The 23,580-nt window shown below is 39.2% G+C and overlaps 1 protein-coding gene across 1 annotated transcript in view; it reads left to right on the top strand.

The window, feature by feature from the left end:
* Nucleotides 1–1,971: 1,971 nt before the first annotated feature.
* pde4ba (phosphodiesterase 4B, cAMP-specific a) overlaps nucleotides 1,972–23,580 on the top strand; it is a 211,801-nt gene continuing 190,192 nt past the window's right edge. The window contains exon 1 of the mRNA XM_031284039.2: nucleotides 1,972–2,345. Coding sequence (XP_031139899.1) covers nucleotides 2,330–2,345 — 16 coding nt within the window. The 5' untranslated portion in view covers nucleotides 1,972–2,329. The remainder of the gene's footprint in view (nucleotides 2,346–23,580) is intronic.

Genomic DNA, 23,580 nt, shown 5'->3' with positions numbered 1-23,580 from the left:
TACAGCATGACCTGGTGACACAGTGGAGCACGCACGCACGCACGCGCGTGCACACACACACACACACACACACACACACACACACACACACACACACACACACACACACACACACACACACACACACACACACACACACACGTTATGCTGACACAGACATCTGTCACACAGAGAACTTCTGGACATGAGAACAGGCATTGACAAAGCATAATATATGAACTCACAAGAGAGTAGTATTGCCCTTTTTCCACATTATGCTTTCTCTTGTTGAATAGAACAGCACAGTCTTACAACAGAGATGATTTACTGCAACATGGAAATCTCTTCAGAAGTCATGGTAGTGTATTTGTAAAAAAGAGACAGATGTAAAACATAGGTTATGGGAATTCACTGAGCTCATTTTGCTAAAAAGTTAATAATAGCTCTAGTGATGAGGCTACTTATCATGTTTTGAACCAACATTATTTTTACATTGTGTGCTCACTAACATGGGATTGAGCCGACATTCACAGATGTGTGTCATTAATTTTGTGGAGAGCGTGAACTTTCCTTCTGCTGAATTCCAGTGAATGAAGAAACAATAGATTTGATAATTTCCCATGAGCTGCAGTTTACCCATATATATATATATATATATATATATATATATATATATATATACTGACCAACACACATAGAAGGCGTACTTATTTTCCACCACAACATTGACTAACTCTCTAGGGAAGTAGAGTAATGTCTGAGAAGATGTACTGTGTAAGTTAATGTGTAACGTTTCACCAAATGCACAAAAGCGACCACGTTCCCATGAAGAATAATACATTTTCATCTCTTTGTGTTGAGTACAGAAAGGTAGACATGTTTAGCATTGCTTGGCACAAAGAATATCTATAATATTGGTATAAGTATGACCCTGTTGAACCCCTGACCAGCCCCATGATCACAGCTGTGTGGGCAGGTTGTGGTATTAAACCAAAATTGCTCCCACTGTATTGATGTGAATAAGAAAGCTGTTAGTAATTTTGGACAAAATCGTCAGGCACATGAATGCAATGTAACAGGCAGATGTAATGTTGTAGAGTTTAAAGCAGGGGTCCTAAATGTTTTTTAAGAAAAGGACCCCTAACTGAAAGAGAGATGGAGCATGGACCCTGTATCAAAATTAAGTTGCATATAAAACAACAAACAAACAAACAAAATTAATAATTTGGTGGCCCCCCTGCAGTAACTCTAAGGACCCCCTAGGGGTCCCGCACCCCCGGTTGAAGATCTCTGTTTAAAGAGTATTTAGTCACCACTAGTCAGCAGTGGAAGTACGATTATCTGCCTGGGTGCAATACACAATAGCCTACTTTGTGCAAATAAAACAGGTTTTAATGAGTTTGGACACATCTTCAAACAATGCTAACCTAATTGTTCCCCTGCCTCTAGGCTAACGTGATAATGATCTGCTGAAGTAATAAATGAAATTTATATTGATCTTATCACCTAAATTAAAAGAAAAAAAGAAAGAATTCAAGCCAGGATTAATTAATATAGCTGAAGACATTTTTTGTTGATTTTATAGTAAAATAAATGCTTACATTTAAAATATGACATATTAGCCTACATTTAGAAAATGTCACAATGATATTATTATTATTGTTATTTAAAACGAGCAGGCTACTAATGTTAATAATATACCTAATGTTTACAGTCCAAGCCGTGCTAGCAGTTATAATGATTAAAACTGTAAGATCAAATGTTTCTTCATGATGTCATTTAGGCTTTAGTCTGCTGATAGCTGTTCATTCTGTAATTGACTGCTCGCTGGTCCCACAGCAGACTGAGAAGCTCGGCTCGCCTCTCTCTCTTTCCTTCTGTCTTTCAATTGGTCCACTGTCCTCTTCTGCTGAGAGGAGGGAGGAGGGAGGGGTAGTCGGAGGGGATCACCGAGTTTCTGATGCATTTGATACACGAAAGCCTTCAACCTCCCCGAACACAAGCACTTCGATCTTGGAAGGTAGCTTGTGAACGGTGAAACGGAATACAACCGGGACAAACAAGAAGCAGTTTAATTAACGCGCTAGTTTTGTTTGTTTTAATCTCGGAAAAAGTGGACAAACAAGAAACATTAGCTATATCATGTGAATACAAAACAGACTGAAGATGAAGAGTGTAAAGGACTGCTCGTTAGGGGCAGCTGTAGAGTAAACACGCTCCAACAGAGGATGGCGAAAACACTCGCTGATACGGAATAAAAGACATTTTTGTTCATGTGTTGACAGCTGCTTTTTCTGTCCGAAAACAACCCGCAAAAGGCGCCCGGGATTCCCTTTGTCTCCACGTGTAGATGAGCTTTGGAGAAGGTAAGTTAAACTAGGAGCTTTTCTTTTTAGGTTGTCGAATTATATTTTTATTTTATTCGCTAGACAAGCTTGTGTTTTCATCCTCCACGTAGTGAAGAAAAGGGCTTCATGAAAATGGGGGTTTGGTGTGTGGACAAGATTTCAGTTGGCTTTGTTTGGCTCCTGTCATCGTTAAGTTCACCCTAACCCCATCATTTAACCCCAGGCGTCCCCCTTTCTTTTATTAATATTGGCAGGCTGCATCCTATTAAAGGAGTGAACCCTTGAACCCTATACATTACAATATTCTTGCCATATTCATACAGGCAAATCATGCACGGTTTTATTATAGTATTTATTGATATTTTCTCTCATATGTCGACTTTAAGGTAGGCCTATTTTAAGTCTTAAAATGAAAGCCATTAATGTGCCACTGGGTGGGTTAGATAACATGTTTGTCCTTTTTATTTAATCAGATGTTGCTATAGAATATAATTAAGTCTATTTGCTGGGCACTAATAAATAACAGTGCACCTGCCTATCAGCATATGTGCCATTGATTTACAGTAGACTTGTTGGGGATCACATTTCCATCAGCAGTTTTGTTATTAATGTCACCCACAACTGCCTCAATACCTTGCAGGAAATTAGTCCCATGAGGAGACACACTGGCCATGTGGATGCTGCCTGATAGGTAAACAGTATTGAACCGCTTTAAAAATGTGCCCCCAGAGCCCCAGCTACATTGTCTTGCTGTCCAGTTTCAACCCTTGAACCCTGTAATAATTCAACTTAATTGTCCATTTTTACAAGAGGATTAAATTCCTATTTTCTCAAAATGTAGAGAGCTGTCAAAAGGTCTGCCTGTCACTGAGCTTGGCAACTTGGTTTCCAGTGTTACAGAGAACAGCAGCCTCTCTGTTAAGCCATTTTTGGTCCTGTGTGACAGTTTCAGATCCTATGGCTTTGCAAACTGTGTTCTTAGCCTATGTCTGCTGAGGCGGTCTTGTATTATCACATAATTCACTTTTTTAAAATGTTTTGTCTGCAAATAAGAGCTTGTGTATTTTGATCATGAACTGAAATGCAGATTTGGTACAATGAGAATTCCTCGCAGGTTGGAGAGGCAGTATGGGGACTCCAAGATCCAAACCAGCAGGGTATTCTGCTTTGTGAAGTAAACTGTGAACAAACAATCAATCTGCTTATGGGCTTGCTGGCAGGCGTGTTTCCTTTTTCCAGCAGCGCTCTCTGTATTTGTCATTTCTGTCTTTTTCTTAGGTCACCCTCAATCTTTCTCACATATCTCTGATTCTACACCTTACAGATGCCCTAATGCTCTCTCCATGCTTCCCTGCTCGCCTCCTCTACCTTTAAATCCTCCAGCTTTTCTCACATGCCTTCTACATCTTAACTCTTTCTTTGTCTCACTGTCATTCTCTCACTGGATGTAAGAACTATGTGCCCTTATTCCTACATACCAGTCGTTGCATCCAAAACTCCGAGTCAGTCGATCTGTTGGCTTACACTTCATGTTTAAATGTGGAAACCCATTGATCTGTGAGCAGAGCTCTTAGTGGAGAGGCACCAGTATAAGCAGTCCCACAACACATGAGCAATTACATTCACTATACTGACTGTCAAGATTGACTTGTTCTATTTACAAATATTTGATTGGTGTCATTACGGGGCTGAAATTGGTTACACTGACCCACTTTGAGATTGTAATTGAGCACTCTATGATGTGGCCACTTTTGATTGCATTAGAAGTGTGTGTGGTTTTGATGTGGGTTACCCACTGCTTATGCATGCACATTAAAACCTTTTGGGTATTCACATTGCACTCAGCATGCATACCAACCAATTTGCCTGCTTAGAATCATGTATTGTACAGTCACCCATTGTATGATCACAACACCATCATTGCTATTCTGCAGAAATCTCATTTTGTTTTATTCATTTTTTGATTATTTTAAAGAGAGTGGGCCCATCCATTTACCTTTTTGTAGTGTGTAGATGGGGAGAGAGACACTGTGGAAATAGCTCCAGCAGGATTTAACCCAGAGTAAGCCAGTGCACATACTGTAACTGCAGTGTTGTTGTGATTACGTCTGGGCACTACAACCTAGTTCCTACTGGAACTAGCTGACCTATTCCTGTCATGAATCATGTTGTATACAGAAGATGGACAGCCAGAGCCAGAGTCAGTAAACCTCACACACACACACACACACACACACACACACACACACACACACACACTACACCTTTTGAGCTCCCTTTTTGTTATGAGATTTAAGTCGAAGAAGCGCATCAACTGGACGGATCTATGTCAGAACAATTGTTGAGTGCTTATATGACTCAAGGGATCTTGAAACTCCCACACCTTTTGAACTGCTATTGTAACTACTGTAGGTGTTGGAGAATGTTAAGCTATTATTGGAGGCCAGTAAAGAGGACAGAAAGTAAGGGTAGAGAGAGATGAGGAAAGACATGCAGCAAAGGTCCCCAGCTGGATGGGAACTTGTGACTTTGCGTTTGATGTTCAACGCCTGAACATCTAAGCCAGCCCCGATGTCTTCATCATTAAAATGTAGTGGTTAGAAATTTGACGAGTCTAAACACGTGCTTTGTTTTTCAAGGTGGAAAAATCATAAGCAAAGACCAGTGGTGGCTCAGTGAGAGGTTAGTTCATCCATTCAGGCATAGGAATGGTTTGTGGTGATGTGAGGAGCAAAGGAGAAGACTGTCAATAATTTATCGCACATCCTACTCAAAATGATCAGACTATAATGAAAAAGTGAAATCGTGGGCTGCATTGCTAGATTATTTCCATATATTTTCCAGGGGGGAGTTATGTCCTTTTTGGTAACACCTTTATTCACACTCTTTTAACTGTACGATTTCACACCTGGTAGCTGCACAGTGTTGCGATATTGTACCCAATGAAGATTTCCTGACTGCATTTGTTCTTTATCAACAACACCTTGCTTCACAGCTGCATATTTTCACCCATTTTGAAGGTGTATATTTATGCTGTTTTCCATAGGGAAGCTCCAATTTCTATAAACAATTATTGTACCTCATCAGTTGTTGAGGAATACGAGGAGGAACTGAGTTTACACAAATTTAGGATCCGCCCTGTCTTTAGAATGGCTACCACCCCTCCTTTTAATACATGTGATATTCGTCTCTGTACTTCTTAAACACCATGTTTCACATCTAGGGATGTAACGGTATGAAAATTTAACCTCACGGTTATAGTGACCAAAATGATCACGGTTTTCGGTATTATTGCGGTATTTTTAAAAGTGTGTTCAATATGTTCAGAAAGCACTGACAGGCCTACACAAGCTGAAATAGTTTAAAAAAGTGTAAGTGTTTATTATATTACATAAACATAGGCAATAGACTTGTAAAAACTATTGACTTAGCCTACTATGAACATTATTTACCAAAACTAAATAGTATAGCCACCACCATACAAGAAACAATACTAAGAATTACATTCATTTCTCTGTAATAATTAACATAAATGTAACATATTGCTCAGTGACACAAACTGAGAATAAGCCACACCTATTACAGCACACATATCCATAACGGAGCAAACGGTGTAATACACCTTTAATAGCTGAGCACGTGGCTCCACAGCGCTGGTCTGTTTACTGGCATTGCACCTTGCTAGCAAATTGCCCTAACACAACCTGAATATCAACACATGGCTGCACAAGTAATATTAAACAATATGCACATCTATCAGCTATGCAATAAGAAACACAGCAACAGCAATATTATCAAGGCGATAATATCTCTCTCTCTCTCTCTCTCTCTCTCTCTCTCTCTCTCCAAATAAATGTCACATCGTAACACAGGCTATTCCACATCGTAGCAGCACACTTATTGAAGATAACGAGGCAGTAAAACCCATGACAGTTTAGCTAGCTACAGAATAGTTTTAACTGTTCTGGGCTACACGCATAACTTCAACAAGTCAGAAAACAGGAAAGAATTAAAAAGAAAAAGTCCGTTAAACAGCTGCTACATTCTGTCCTCCTTCTCCTGTCTGAGCGCAGTGCGCCTGCACGGCAACTTCAGGAGCCTCGGATGAAGCTGGGAAGGATTAAACACAGAGTTTCCACACCGTGGTAATCCACCGCAATAATAAGGATATTTTAAATGAAAAGGGTAATTGTTACCGACAACATTTTTACCGTGGTTTACCGTTACACCGGTAATCGTTACATCCCTATTCACATCAACGTTTTTCTTTCTGTGCAGCCCCTACCCCCAGTCCCTGCCTGTCACTCACCCGATTTCCACCAACTGCGGAACGGCTCAGGATCGGCCCTGCTGCATGTCGGCTCCGTGCTCCGCCGTCCTTCAATACCCACCAGGTCCGGATTTGTTGTGGAACGGCTGCAGCCATGACTGACAGCTGAAGTCCCAAGGACCCACGAGATCTTGCGAATTCACGTATGATCTGTTGACTTCAGGCCTGTGTCCGCCAATGACGTATATAAAATGGACCAACAGATCCCGTTGCTCTGGACGGAGACCAGTGAAGGATATTAGAAGCACTTTTCCAGTGATGGCTGAGCGTTACTGCGCAGCCTCCAACTGAGAGAGACGACGTAAATGTGACGTGAGCAACCTGTCTGAAAGTTGTAAGTCTTCTGGTAGCTGTGCCAAGAGAAATCTCAATCATTCCCAATCTTGCAGAGACGGAGAGCGTAGGTATATGTAAGGAGATAACATAGGCACAGGCTAATTATTGCTAACTAAAATGTAATTAAACTTAAACGGCTAATGTGAGTCGAAACTGCCTACAAGCTTCTCCTGTACTGTATGGTAATTTCTCTACTGTGCGACAGTAAGTCGTGTAGTTATGACACAATCGTTAGCCTATTTTTACAAAAACACCTGCTACGGAGCCATAACGTGAGGTACAAGGTGATGGAGCCTTTTATACATTGTCGTGTTTCTTTAGAAATAAACAATGGACAAATAGAGTCTTTAAACGCTCCAGATGTAAAGTTATTCGCTGTCAAAGTGGCGCCAAAATGAATGGGAGTCAATGGAATGCTAACGGGAGGTGATGGCTTGTTAGCATCAAAATGGCGCCATAGGAGCTATGCGTTCCGAGGAGAAGCTTACCCCCTTGGTCTCCGCCCATGACGTTTTCAAGGTGTAGTGCAGGGAAATATGATCCGCCGTCAGCACGGTGTATTTTATTTTGAAAATTAACTGGATGTTTTATTTTGTTTGTGTGCTCGACTTCCTGTCCCGCACAATCTGCCCTGTGCTGAATTGCTGCGGAACTCTCTGGCATCCGTCAAAAATAGAAGCTCTGCGTATCTGCTCCGGAGGGCTGCGGATTGCCGGAGCTGGGATGGAGTCGGAACGCAGCCGTTCCGCAGTCAGTGAAAATACACACATTGACTTTAATGAAAACCTATCGACTCCGCAGCCGTTCTGGAGCGGATCCGCAGCCGTTCCGCAGTTGGTGGAAATTGGGGGTCAGGCATTACCGTCATCCTGTCATTTATTTGCAATATGGATTATTTGAATGTGCAACTCAATGACAGGGCTCAATTCTGTTGTCATAGGTGAGATAATTATAGGTCAGGTCAGTTTTTTAGGCCCTTGAAAATTACGGTGTGTGTTATTGAGTCCGTTTATGTTTTTTGCAGGTAAATAAGAAGTAGTTGAAGCCAATGTATGTGTTATTTAAAACCTATTTATTCTGTGTTTTTTTTTAGTGACACCATCGCCATCACTATATTTGTCCTCACTATATTTGTCTTTTTTGGGAATTTGGTTAAATACACTTGGCAGATATCCCAGACAGAAGATGCATCTGTTAAATATCCCTCACTCAAAGAGCTTATTAAAAAAATCTAATGAAAACAGGCAGATGCGGGGCATGCCAAAAACCAATTACCCCTGTTTCTGGGAGTTTACAGGGTGAAGATATTATACTTGTTCCCTTTCAGTCGATTAACTACACAAATCTGCTATGGCTTGTGTTTTGTAACCACAATATGCCGGCTGCTGGTGTACATTTGTGTTGTTTTTCTTGGGTGGGCATGTTGGTTCAAAGCTAAGTAAAGTTGTATACATGAGGCCTCAGGAGAGTGTTTCTTCTTGTGTGTTCTGCATGATGTTAATACCCTCTGTATATGTTGTGTCTAATGTGTGAGCTGTTCATGCATACTCATGCATGATGTATGTGGCAAATAGCTTTGAGGTACTGTTGGTTAGAATCTGTGGCAGTTAACCCTTTCCTCTCTTCCAAGTTACCGCTAAATATTGCTAGTTTAGTTTGTGCCGACTGAAGTCAATAAAAAACCAAGGAGAGGTAAATTGGTGAATATAGATAGAATTGGTCTTAAAGTGCCCATATTATGAAAAAATCACTTTTTCTGGGATTTGGGGTGTTATGTTGTGTCTCTGGTGCTTCCACACACATACAAACTTTGAAAAAAATCCATCCATGCTGTTTAGAGTGAGATACGGTTTCTGAATGTGTCCTGCTTTCAGTCTCTGGGTGAGCTGTTCAAAATCGGCACGGCTTGTGACGTCACAAGCCGAAACGAGCAGGCTAACCGCAACCATTAGCTCGTAGCGTTAGCATGCTAACGCTAATGCTAACGCTAATGCTAACGCTAGCATGCTAACGCTAGCATGCTACCTCGTTCTCAGTAGCAAAGCACTGCTACAACACACACAAGTTCACCATAATCTACAAAAGAACTACTTACATGTGCGCCCTCATTTAGAAGTCTCCCAGCTAATCCTGCCTTGTAACTGACCGAAGTCAGCCTTTCTTTTACTGTCTATGGAGCTAGCTAGCTGACATGATCTACATCTGAGCTACTGGGCATGTGCAGTGCAATCAAAGATAGTACAGAAGAAGAAGAAGAAAAGAGGTCTCACTCTGTAGCTAAAACAGAGACCAGCTGAAAAGAGGAGCTGCAGCAGTGAGAGAGAGCGGTGCAGTACAACAAAAATATGGTGTTTTTTGAAAATTAAACCATGTAAACCTATTCTGGTACAACCCTAAAATACAATTATGAACCTGAAAATGAGCAAAATATGGCTGCTTTAAAGTAAAATTGATAAAATCAATAAAATGATAAGAAATATATTTCACTGGCAATGTTATATTTCACTTATTAGGTCATCTATTTAGCTGTCAGCAGAACACATTTCCCATAAAATATAATAGAGCATTTAAAAGAACAGCGTATTAAATTGAATGCAAACCCTCAGCTAGACATTTAGGGTGGTTTGTCTGCTGCCTTATATTTGTTGCTTTTTATGGTAGTTAATAGTTGTTTTCTTCAAATGGTGCGAATGTGGTTAAGGCAGGGTCACTTTCCCACTTTGGCCCAAGAAGATGTCATCCCAACATGTAGTTTAACAACAGACCTTCAGTCCTCCTGTTCTTGTAGCGTCCATTTTTGAATCTCCAGATCCATCCAGCGATCATTGCATCATCTTCTCTGGGTATTTTTAAGTGGGCTTTCACTTGTCTGGTCGATAGAGACATGGCATATGGATAATGCCCACAGCTCTATAGACCAAATGGAATTGATATATAATATATAATGATGGATTTGTAGGAGGAGCAGAGACAGCCGTGTGAGCACATGCATTAGTATGAGACTAAAGTATGAGACTTGTTGGTCATCAGCCAACTATAATTACAACAGTGACAAGCACATTTCATGATAATTGGGTTTATGTTGTCAAATACGGAGTGGAAAGTATTCCCATTTATCATGAACCTGTCAATAGAACATCTGCATGCTTTTATTCTCATTTTTATATATAATTATATCTGGGAATTTATTATTTTTATAATCCGTGATTAAAGGTTTGCTGCTTGCATGCTTACAATTAAGACTTGCAGTATATACAGTATGTTCTAAGACATTTGTCAGGTGTAACCTGAAGGTTACGGAGTCTACCGAGCTTGATTGCAAATGATGGTGCAAGAAATGACCAATCAGCCACAAGTGTTTGAATTCTGCTTGTGAATTGCTTCTAACCTTGCCTCAACACCAAAGTAAAGTACGTTTTAGAAATGGTCTCACCACAAGGTCCAGTAGCAAATCAGCAGATGCAATTTGGTCGGTTGTTGTTAAAATTTCTTCTTTTTTTAGCACTTAGAGGACTTTTTGTCCATGTTGCCTTACAAACTGAAATCTAAGTTCGTTCTTGACCTTGGAAAAAGTTATTGAGAAAAAAGTATTCAGATCCTTTACTTCAAAAGTACTATTACCACACTGTTAAAATACTCTGTTACAACTAAAAGTCCTGCATTGAAAATGTTACTTAAGTAAAAGTATGTAAGTATCATCAGGAAAATGTACTTAAAGTATTAAAAGTAAAAGAACTCAATGCAGAAAAATCCTCACATTTTAGAACCTGGAAACGATCCAAACAGTTCTGTTTATCAAGTAAGTTTTTAATCATCTAATCATTTCAGCTGTACTTGTAGGCCGTTATATTGTTGGGTAGTTTAATTTATAATAATACATCGTATTTTGTAACTAAAGCTGTCAGATTAATATAGTGGAGTTAAAAGTACAATATTTCCCTCTGAAATGTAGTGGTGTAGAAGTAGAAAGTGACATTAAAAGAAAAGACCCAAGTAAAGTACAAGTACCTCAAAGTTGTACTTAAGTACAATACTTGAGTAAATGTACATGTAACATTCCACCACTGCTTGACTGGTCATATCTTTTGTGGACGTTGTTTACGAGCGGCGCGCTTAATACATCCATGGGGTAGCGTAATTCAGAAGCCCGATTCAACGTATTCAACACACAACCATAAATCAGTCATTAGTGAGAGCGAGAACGGCAGGCGACGAGTGACGTCAGTGCCTGAGTGGTGACACAAGAGAAGTAGAGAAATCATTCTCTCTGCTCCTCCCTGTCTCTCTCCTTGACTCAGACTTTTTATGGATATAAACCAACGTGAATAATCATGGTTACTAATTTAATCAGTGAATAAACACAGGGATCCTTCTCCCTCCTCTCACTCACTGAATCTGAAAGAGTATTACCCTCACAAAGCTTGAGCTGACGAATATGAAGAGATGAGCTAGATAATTGAGAGTAATTAACACACCAAGCAGTCAGCTCATGTCTTCATGTTCAGGAGAAGTGAGAGCTAAAACTGATGAGGTGATTGAGGGATAGGATTGGAATTGGTTTTCTGTGTGAGAGACACTGGTGAGTAACATAATGCAATTACCCTTTGGGTGAACACAGATTATTCACATCAAATATTAAGCACTGCCTTTTTTAAATGTAGTTTTGCTACGTGTAGGCTGCAACAAAGCACGTAAATCTACACTGGAAACAACAGAACAAACAGATGCTTATAAAACTAGGTCCACATTCATCTTCATTGGAATCTTTCCCAATTTTATTTTTAATATGACCTCTTTTTTTATCTACCGCTCCTCACATCTCTGTAGGAGGTTTGGATTGTTACATTTTGTACTAGGTGCACCTGCACTCTGTTTGCTCTTTCCAATAAAGTATAATCTAAGGCAGAATGAATACAATGGCTTATGGCTTCATCTTGTTCTGGCTTGCCACATTTTGCCCCTTTTTCTACGGAGCCCCTAAGGGGACATGAGCGAAAAAAAAATCTAAAGTTTAGTTTCATGTGCTCACGTGAAACTTTCATGTGTGCATGCAAAATCTAAAGTTTAGTTACATGTGCACATGCAAAACCTTTTCATGTGCGCACATGAAAGTTTCACGTGCGCACATGAAAGTTTTGTGTGAGCACGCAAAACTTTTGTGTGAGCACATGAAAGCCGTATATTGACGTAGCCTGGGCCATGACAGTGACAGCTAGAGAAATGACTACAGTACAGGAGTTAGTTGCACTATATTTTAATCTAGGTCTTCATTATAAAGACATTGCTGCTTTGCTTGCAAGTCATCACCATTATATTGTTTCACTACCACATTTAAAATGGATTTTAAAGTATTGTAATCTGTTCCAGAGCAAGGGATACAGCGATTTGGATCGGGCAATTACTTTTATTTATGAACAGTTACAAACATCTGGCCAACTCCACGGATATAGGTGGATGTACACAAAATGCAAAGGAGAATGGATCAAACGTAAGGAAAGAGGATGTTCGATTAATTCTACGAGAAAAGGGGTGTTGAACGGGACATTCTAAAACGCTTAACGTGAAAAAGCTTAACGTGGTTTAATGTACCTAAACAATGATCAATGATTAACAAATTTCTCTCTCATATTGCTCCTCATAACCCCTGAAAACTGACAAAAAATCGATCCAAACGTCCAATTATTATGGACCTTATCTGACATTAAGCGTTTCTGCTTCATTAGAGCCTATTGTAAGGAAAAGGCTTAACATGGTTTAATGTAGCCTACCTAAACGACGATCAATGATCCCCAAATTTCTCTGTCATATTGCTCCTCATAGCCACTGAAAACTGACAAAAAAATCTAACCCAAAGTCCAATTATTATGGACGTTATCTGACATTAAGCGTTTCTGCTTCACATTTTCAGCAGGACAACGGAGCGGCTGTGGGTTGACTCTCCATGGTTCTCATGGGCTTTATAAGTTTTAGAATGTCCCTGTTGAACTCAGAGTGAGGAGGGGGCGGGGGGGGGGGCATGAATTTCAAAACTCCGCACCAAAATGATTTATTATTTTTATTCAGGAATTCAACTGTTATGTAAACCCGAAAATACAAATAAAAAAATCATTAAAATCATGAACTCAAGTGTCATTATGAAACACAAAATAAACACAAAGTGTTGGTCTGTACAGTAGATGTTAGTTATATGTAGTTTGCTGCTAGCATGCAGCCTGATGTCTGACTCCCCCCCCATGTGAAATACCAAACTCCTTCCTACATACATTGCAAAACGCTTTGTTTGCATGATGTAAAACTGCAGTAATCCAGGGGTATTTCCCTACCCAGTGCTGCTCAAAAACTCATTTAGAGTATAATATTAAATGAACTGTTTTCAGGATGAAATCTCATTTCAACCTGTATCTATTTAATATAACCTTTAAACTAAATTAAAACAAAGTTATTGTTTATTTCATTTTTATCTTTAGTTTGCAACCCAAAATAAAACTATTTACTATCTGGTAGTTCTAAGAATCTTTATGAATCAAAGTTTTTTAGGCCTATAGAGCAAACGTAAGTACTTCTAATTTGACATCTCTTTATCCAATTTGTTACCTGTTATGGAAAACATATCACATTCTATAATTTATGACAAAAACTTGTCTTCAAATTAATTTCTTTAAACCAAAATTCCACTTGTACAACTCATATTTTGTTTTAGTTTGTGTCTTATCTCTGGGTGTGTGTGTGTTCTCTGGGAGGCTCTCCCTCCACCTGTCCTCTCTCAAAGAAAGAAGGATTTCTCCAGGGTACATGTAAACACACTGTTATTCTTTAACTGCTCTATGGCATCATTAATTAAAGACTCAATGTACCTCTGACAAAGGTGTGTCAAGGTGTACAGCTTACCATCAACCAGAACTATAAAACGATATTTGCTGTCTTTTCCACTGAAACACTGAAAAAGAAAAACGTTAGACAGAACAACAGAGAAATAAAACATTTAACATTCCCTGGAATGTTGTTTTTGGTTTGGGAAACTTTGGGTGCTCGAGCATAGACCACTGCATTTACTGCTTGAAGGTCCTGAACAAAAACATAACTTCAACATTTATAATAAGATGATTCTCCTTATTTATCTTTACTGAGAAAATAAGTGTACATACATTACAGGAGAATCTAAACATGGAACAATAACTCCATCCGTAATAAGGAGTTAAAAAACCTGGTCGGATTCTGTCGATTGCTTCCTGTTTTTAGCGTGCACTGATGTTTCTGGGGCCTGTAGTCCGAACGCCGCTTGATGACTACAGGTTGACAATTTTTATCAATCCACATCACATTTGTATGTTTGTCCAGAGATGACGCTGTACCTGAGACAAAAAGTGGTGAAACATCAGTAGATAAAATGTCTTTTTGTTATTTTTTGTTTTTTCCATGCAAATATGTGTATTTTGTATGCATAGGTTCACTCAATATGTAAACACTGTGACTACAAGCATACACTGTTGTACGGGTTTTCTATAATCTCCTCGTCGATGGAGAAAAAGAAAACGCTATTTATCAGCAGTGTCAGTCCAGTCAGTCAAAGTAGTCACAAGGTGTCCTGAGTCTGTCTCCTCTTCTGTTGGAGACAAAGAAACATGAATGTGAGCTTTTGAGTTAGAAATTCTGAAAAACTTATTTAGTTTATCAGTCAAGGTAACAGCCACTGCACATGTGTGTATATGCCAGTAGACAAAAGAAAACTCAAGCTCATCCTTCGACTTGTTCAAAAACTTTTCAACATAATCTTCGTCAGAGTCAAGGGTGACAAAAGAAATGCAATGTACTATTTGTGACTCCTTAAGCTCAGCTACAGGTGTCACAATTTGTTTACCATAGTCAGGAGATTAACAGACTGACATGGTACATGTCCCATTAATTTGTAAACAAAATGCGTACTTTTAGGCTGTAACAAAAATATATCAGCCAGAGTGATTTTTTATCATGACGCACAACCTTAGGCCAGTGGGCAAAAGATGACTCCAATTCAAATAGACATTTTCAATCTCTGCCTAATAACTTTACAGGACACACAGGTGAAAGGAAAAAGAAAATTAGCACTTTCCTTTCTCGTCTAATTCGGGATCCTAAGGATCTGAATATACACAAATCATAAGAATGGTGAACTTTTCTGAGATAACCATTCCACAAATCATTTCTATAAGGGGAAAAAAAACTAGTTTACCAGAGAGCTTCTGATTTGAAAAACTAAGATTTTAGCAAAACCCAAATTGTTGCTCCTGAATCAACTAATAATTAAATGTCCTTCCCTTGTATAATTACCACCATGGTAGGCAATTTGTATACACATCAGATAAATACATTGAATAGGTTGGCATATCTTTTTCTGTTCAATGTGCTGTATTGCGTCTAATATGATCTGTCTCTAGTGCTAGGGGAGTGTTTGTAGCATGCAAAAAAGCGTATCTTCGTTTGTAAGCACGTGTATGTACTCGTGTGTCTGTTTTACCGTCCTCAGTCGTTGTGAACGTGGTTTCCATCCTCTCAGCACTTCCACCATCCCATCCCCCACCACCTCTCAGACTGCATACCATTGGGGGTCGTTGTATTTCCTTCTGGACGAATCCCTCCTGGGATGATGACAGTTATACGACCAATGTCCCTTTTCTCTGCAGTTGAAACGTGTCTTTATTCGCTGCCGGAGTGTTCTTATGACATTGTCCTTTTTCTCTTCTTCTGCCTCTGATTCCACTTCCCCCACGACCTCTGAAACCACCTGTGCCTCTGTTTCTCCCAGCCATCTCTGTCATGGTTTTCAGCAGTCTCAGCTGGGCCTCTTCATTTTTCCTTTGTCTTTTCCTCTCAGCTTTTTCAGCTGTCCGTTCATTAACAACCTCAATGAGAAGCTCAGTGAGGCGAGCACCTGAGTCTTTGTAGGTGGGCAAATGGCTGGTGGCAGTTCTTATGTCAGTGTCTGTCCAGGGTCTGTATCCAGCCCCTATCTCTTCTCCTGTCATGGGTACTTCGAACACGGGGCATGTGTAATCCCCCTCTTCGTCCTCCTTGTTGTGGAGGTGCTGAGGCAGACGATTGTCCAGCATTCTTGCATCCTTTCCTCTCTCGGCGGCGGGTGGTATGGTTGTGGCGGAAGGCTGTCGAGGTGGAATTCCACGGCACTAGAACTCAAAGAGGAGATTTGCATCAGTATTTTCCTCTTTTCTAGGTTTCATCAGTGTCATGAATGTCCAACAGAGTTAATTGTTCTTTAATTGTTTTCTCTCTCTGCTATCAGCTTCTTTCATCCACATATTAAAACATTTCTTGTTATCCTAAATTTGTTTTAAAACCTTTGTTTTAATATTTTTCTTTGCCTTTTGGTTTTTCTCTTCTTCTTCCAAATCTAGTTTTAGCATTCTTAACTTTGTTTGTACTTAGTGTTCCATTTTTACCAATATGACAAACATCTCAAGCAGTCCGGTCCATATTTTCCAACCATCTCGCCCACAATGGGCCCAGATGCTTCGCACGGCTTTGAGCTTTCATTTACTCATAATAACAGAAGCTAGTATACTATTTCCTTACAATGTGATCGTCACCACAAGGCTCGGTTCTTTTTTCAGCAAACCTTGTAAAAACCCGGTACAGCCCTGCAGACAAAAACCTTTCAGTAGTCAAGAACTTTTTCTTAAACTATCTTATTTCCTTCTGCAGTCTGTCTCTAAATAGACAGGGACTCCCTTGGAGTATGTTAGTCTATTTGTATTTAGGCCTTCTGCCTAATTTTAGTTAGTTTTCTTCTTCTAACTCTTGATCAGCCCGACGTCTGACTCTTCTGTTATTCCCTTGCCATGCTGTGTCAGAGAATTAATCAGATATATGCCCGTTTCTGCAAGAGAATGTCACTTGTAATCATAAATTCAATGCTATTTTGTTTTAACTAGAACCCCAAAAACAAAATCAAAAGAAACAAAAAGGTACCAAATTACTCAATTTCCAAATGTCAGTATTTGTTTAATTTATCCTCTTAAATAATAATGATTTCGCACATTTTCATTACTTAATTTGTTTAGCAATTGTTGCTTGTTTAGAATGTTCGTTCAAAATCTTGAATTCACAATCCAACTGCATTTAATCAATTTTGATCTTACCCGATGCTGCTTGAAATTTCTTCCTGTTCGTTTTAGATCGGAGTGGAAACAGTCAAGAGTTCTCCGTGGTCCTGACCCCCTTCTCTCTGAAATACCTTTTTAAGGTTAGAGGTATGAGGCAGGCGATTTTTGATCCCTGGATGTACGGTCATCAGCGACCCACGGAGTTCTTTTCTCTGTTTATCTCATCCGATCCTGCCCCGACAACGCCAAATTGTAGTGGAAATTTTTCTTGTTAGCAGCAGGAGTGTGTATCAAAAACACCAGATGAAACAAATAAGGACGATTTGAGGATTAAACCAAAGTTTGGTCTTTGAGTATTTATTTACATTGCAAATGCAGAGAAAACAGTTTCACAAGTACTCATGGCACATCTTAAAGGGTCTTCTGACCCAGCTAGAAAACCATACATCTATATAGTAAAAACCCCCTTAAACCACCCCCCTCCAGGATAAGTTTAGCAGCTACGCAGATGAAAAAACACCACAAACAGTCACAATGACTTTACAACCTTTCCCCTCTCATCCTGCTCTCTACTTAGCCTAAACACCTGTTAAAGCAAGAGACAGAAGGAGATACAGTTCAAAATGTTATGGCCCTTTTCCTCCTTATCTGCTAAAGGTAAACAGTAGGAACGCTGAGTTCCAAAAAGAGAAGGATATTCTCAACTAGGCCAGAGTTTATGATGCCAGTTGCTTCTTCTCTTGGAGTCTCTAAGTCTATAACAAAATTAAAGATTATTAGGAAACTCCTGTAAAGTATATAAGAGAATCTTGTAAGATATCAAACTATAATGTTAAAATAAAATTCCCATTACACCAGTCCTCCTGGTACCTGCAGAGACCTTTTTGCTTTTTAGCTACGTGTTCATCGGGTCCCGGGACACCAGCCTGAGCCTCCATTTCAACATGAATGAATGAAAAATACCAATGCGTGTTATCAAAATTCACGACTAATGTTCTATCAGACCATAACTACTCGAGAGTCTGCTCTTGAGACTTTGCTCTAATTTTCGGGACAATTAGGGCAGGATTCGGGATACGGGACAACTGCTTGGATTTCGGGACTGTCCCAAATTTTTCGGGACGTCTGGTCACCCTAGCAGACTCTTACGACAAATTGAAGCCTTTTGGCATCTATATAAACTCATCTTTAGCTGCCATCCTTTCTAACAGGAGTTCTTTGCTGCAGTGCTGCTGACTGTGGAACTGGCACTGTTTATTACAGCGCCAAATGGGTTTCAAAGTGGGGCACATGAAAACAAATCTAAAGTTTAGTTTCATGTGCTCACGTGAAACTTTCATGTGCGCACATGAAAGTTTCGTGTGAGCACATGAAACTAAACTTTAGATTTTTTTTTTTTTTGCTCATGTCCCCTTAGGGGCTCCGTATTTTTCTGTTTACTGTTTAAAATTTTGGCAGGAAAATCCATAACTAAAACTTTTTTTTTAAAGTATTATTATAGTTAAAAGAATCTATTGCCAAAAAAAGAAAAAAGCATGTTAAAATAAAAACATAATTTATGAAAATACACTATTTTGAGATGTCTGATCAAAACAGCCCAACACCAGTGTGATTGAATTCCCTGGATTGCACAAAAAAAATTATTTAGGAAAATGCGGCCTTGTATTTGTGCTGATTCACTGTGATTATCTGGCCGATAGTCCTCTCTCACAATAGACATTTTTACCTGTCGAACACAGGAGTAATTAATAACTAGTTTACAGCCATGCATGTTAGAAGCTGAACTCACAGCGTTCTAACACATGATCACATTGAACGCTAACATGAGTTTTAGCAAGTTTAATGTTAAATCAGAATCAGAAAAGAGTTTATTGCCACAATAAGTTACACTTATGTGGAATTTGCCTTGGTGAATGGTGCATACATAAACAAACATATTAAACATTCATATGAAATAAACAATAAACACATAAATAAATATATACATACAAAATAAGAAAAAAGAAAAAAGAGGCTGAATGGGTGGTAAACATCTTAGTTTCGGATGTTATCGTGCTACCGTTGGCTAACTCACATTGTACAGCTAAGGGAATGCCGTTTTTGCAGGTATTTGCTCATAAACCAAAGTTTTAACCTGCAAATGAACCTGGTAATGGCACTAGAGAAAAAAAAGTAAGGGGATCATCAAAGTCAGTAGGCTTCTTCCTCTGAATGTGTGTGTGTGTGTTCTGTCTGGTTCGCTGCCACACCCAAATCAATCAGAACTATCATTAATGTTACTAATTACACCTGGTGGTTTTCCTGCTGTGAAAGGTCAAATTGTCTATTATGTCTGTGTCAAGAAGGTCCTCAGTGCATTTAGGCAGGAATAGTCTATTTGACCTGGGAGCCAATCAATATTCTCTTCTTGCAAAGATGTTATATCTTGGTAATCAATACTCTGGTGAATTGCAGCAGATATTGATAACCTCCAAGTCTACAGTTTATATCCCTTTCAGACTGACACAATGATGTGGGAGAAACTCATTGGTTTGTTTGTTGTTATCTGAAACATGTTGACCCTGCTTGTCTTTGGGTGAGATGGTGAACATGCCGCTTTATAATCACTACAGGTTTAATATAAAGTAGGGATGCACCGAATCCAGGATTCGGGTTCGGTTTCGGCCGAATATTGGGCTTTTTGACGGGGTTCGGTTTCTGCCGGACCTTTGAATTTTTTTCCACCGAACCCTACTCGGCTGCTGCTCGTTAGCTAACGTTAGCTTTCTAATTTCACCCACCCAACATGCCTTCTGTAGTGGAATGGCTTCGATTGACGACCAAAAACGCTTGTCTTCTACTGTGAACATTTACTGTTCAATATGTTGCAGTTTTACAAACAAGAAAGTGAACAACTTAAGCTTGACGGACATGTTTTGCATCTAGCGTCTCACGTTCATCTCAGTCAGTATATACTGTATATCTATGCATCTCAGTAAGCTAGCAAGAGTACACAACAGATAACTTCCGTGTAGGCTACTTCAAAGTAAAAGCACTTCCTGTGACGGTTCGCAGTAAAACTAAATTACTGTTAAACAAATAAGGTTGTGTCCTTTTTCACATATCAGCTGTAAATCAAGTACTGTAAACAATGTAAATGGTGAGTTTTAATCACACTATAATTTACCATTTCCTTTAGACTGTTTTAAACTAAACAACATAAATTTCTTATTTAATTGCTTTAAACAAACATTTCACAACATCTTCATCATACACTGGTTAGCGAAAATTTGCCAAACAAAATTGTCACTCATCTGGCGATAGTGATGTGCTTTCCTACGATGTGAAAAGAGCGTGTGAATTCAACATTAAGTTGTTACATTTAACTATTTTACAGGCTGTGGATGTTATTTACTTCATTAATGTGTTTACTGTGTTAATGGACTGAGGATGGGAGTAGAATTTGGTATTTGGTTTCGGATTTGGCAGAATCTTAACCAGTGGATTCGGTATTCGGCCGAAACCCAAATATCTGGATTCGGTGCATCCCTAATATAAAGTAACTATAGGGCCACAGTAGGATTACTATGTAATTATTGTAGGATTTCCCTCTCAATCTTCAAGCCTAGCCAACCATAATTCTGCTCAGTCACAGGTTGCTGCATATTTTATATGGACATGTGTTGTGGAAGTAAACTGAGTAGCAACAAATAATATAAAAAAAAGAATAAAGTTGTACCACCCCACCTACTCCATGTTATGTCCAGTATAAACATAGCAACTTTTTTTAACACTGAAAGTCAACAACTCATTCCAGCAATGTAACTTGTCTGTATATTATCTCTGTTGTAATTATGTGGGTGAGCAGTGATATGTATTGAATTACAGCTGTGGACTGAATACCGACAACGAGGAGATTAACCATGACAGCAGTCTGGTTATAATTGGGTCAAAAACGGGTTGATCCCATGTACATAATCCCATGTCAAACAGATTGCGCGTGTGTGAAAATGGTATACAGTAATGTGAGTGGAGAGAGAAATGGGGGAGTGCAAGTACAAACATGCTTTGCTGGAAGTCATTACTTTCAACTTTTAATAAGAGAACCACATAGATACTTAAAGGCATTTACCTTCTCTCAACAAACACGTTCCTGTCCTTCTGTTTCTAAGTTTTCTCCCTCCCCCTCCATTTTCCTCTTGTTTTTTTAAATAATGAACACAGTTGGTGTAAAATCTCTAGAGTTGATGCTCTCCAGTAGATGCTCAACAGGAGTGCAGTCCTCACGCTGATTGCTCCCCCTTTATAGAATGACAACTGCTTGAGGGAGCAAATAAGTGAGCGACGGCAATCACGTTTTTTAATTGTCTCACCAAAAACGTATGAGTTTTTTCACAAGCGGATTTTTCCAAGACTTGGTCAAGTAGGCGTTGCTAGGATGGATGAAACACGGCTGTGTTTCTGCGTGTGAAATGACTGAAAGAGAGAGAGAGAAAAAAAAGACTTTGCTCATTAGGAAACTCCCTAAGCGCCAGTTTTCTGTCTCACACTGATGCTGTGTGGCGAAAAGTGGACTCCCCAGACAGAGTGTACTGGAGCCAGCAGATAAATTGGTATAGATGTAAAGGGGAGTTTAGAAGTCGATTTTTAAAGAAAAAAAATGATTTAAAGTTATGTTGCTGCATCCCTTACATTTTTTTTAGGCTGAAATAAATAATGTGCACTTGAATATCCATAGTTTATTTTCTCAAGGTTAGTCCTGTGTTACTTTGGCTGAGCAAACCTGGATTTGGGAAAAAATAAGTTGAAAAAAACAGAGTTGTAGAAAACATTTCAGCAATGAATCTATTTCCACTGCTCCTACTCTCGCTTATTGATTTTTCTCCTCTACACTATTCTCATGAGGCTTTCAGAGACTGTATGCTGCAGAATGATGTGACACATATATCCCTCCACCATTAAGCATCATGGAATAAAACGTTTGAAGGATGTATTTAATACTCTGTTATAGCACAGGTTGCAATGTTAAAGGTAGCTAAAGGGAATGATGTTTGACTCAACATGAATCAAATGGTGCTATACTGTATTTGTTGTGGCCGTCTGAAATGAAAACATCACACATTCCTGGTACATTATTTTATAATATGAAAGGTGTATTTGTACCGTTAACTTGGTAACTGTTGCAATGAAGTATTTTTAATGAGAAGGCCACCAGAGTTGCTATACGACCATCAAGTTCTCCTTATTAAACAACAAATATGTAGTTTCTCTATGCCCTTCAGAACAAAACATGTATTAGTTTTCTGATCTGAGGCTCCTATAAGCAGGATGTCATTTGTTAGTGGCTTCAAAAACTGCATTCCTATGGTTAGGGTTTGATCTGCCACATACACACACCACATATAGACATAATAATGGAGGAGGCGCGTGCAAAAAACGTTTTTCCCTGAAAATGCCATTGGAGTCTGGTGTTTTATTGACCCATCTATCTACCCCGACTTCCTAACTATGTGAAATGTGTTGCTGTACAATTACACCACCAGACTTTCTCCTCTCCTCCCTTCATAATTCCTATAACCATTAGAGGGGTTTGTCCCTTGAAGGTAAACATACAGTTTTGGGGCAGTTGCTGAAACGAGTGAAGAGCTGTCTCCATTGGACAGGGAATTAATGAGTGGATTTGAGCTTTGGCGTATGGTAGCTGTTCCTTTTTTTTATAAATAAATCCAGAGTAAACACAAGCTCTCATATAGTAGAAGATGTGCTAATATCTCAGCCCAGGTGACAAGATAAATAATGGCACTACAGCAGCAGCAGCAGCAGCTTGGGGACACTTTTTAACACACAAACTCAAATTTATAGACAATAGAAACAAATAAAAGTCACCTTAATAGCATGTTTAAGAGGAAACAGTGTTGCATTTCTACACTATGTGGCCAAGTTTTTTTTTTTTGGAGTATATTTGTGCCAATCTCATGCCAAGCCATGACAATGTAGCAAATTTTATTTTTTATCTGTATTGGGTAAAACAAGCCTAAGGCCTCTTGTTTGAGGGCGGTAATTACCCAGTGTGTTGACTTCCAATTAGGCGTAACCAAAGTATCCTGTCAGGGACTCCCACCCATTGTATTGTTTGAAGTTCCTAATGTGCATGTGGATAAAGGGTTTTATAAAGTGACTGAACAACCTGCTAACTCTGGGTAATAATCGTTCCAGTTTTGCCCCAGTCTCTGCACATTAATGAAGAAGAGTAACAAATATTTTACTCAAGTTGAAGCATATTTAACTTAAAAGAATGCACTGCGTCTTACTTTGCATCAAGGTGATTCTTGTCTTTCCATATGCATCAAAGGAGCAGTTAAAAAAAGCCCCGTAAGGCTCCCTTCAGGCAGTGCTGTCCTTACATTCCAAAGGGCTCCCATGAACATGTTAGAATTACCTAGAATTCCTGTTCAACCATCAGAAAGAAAATACACAAGATAGAAAATAAATCACATTTGTTGCCTCCACC

This window comes from Sander lucioperca, chromosome 11, assembly GCF_008315115.2.
Source record: "Sander lucioperca isolate FBNREF2018 chromosome 11, SLUC_FBN_1.2, whole genome shotgun sequence".
NCBI lineage: Eukaryota > Metazoa > Chordata > Actinopteri > Perciformes > Percidae > Sander > Sander lucioperca.
The sequence above is the reverse complement of the archived record's forward strand: the minus strand, read 5'-3'. Positions and strand labels throughout refer to the sequence as shown.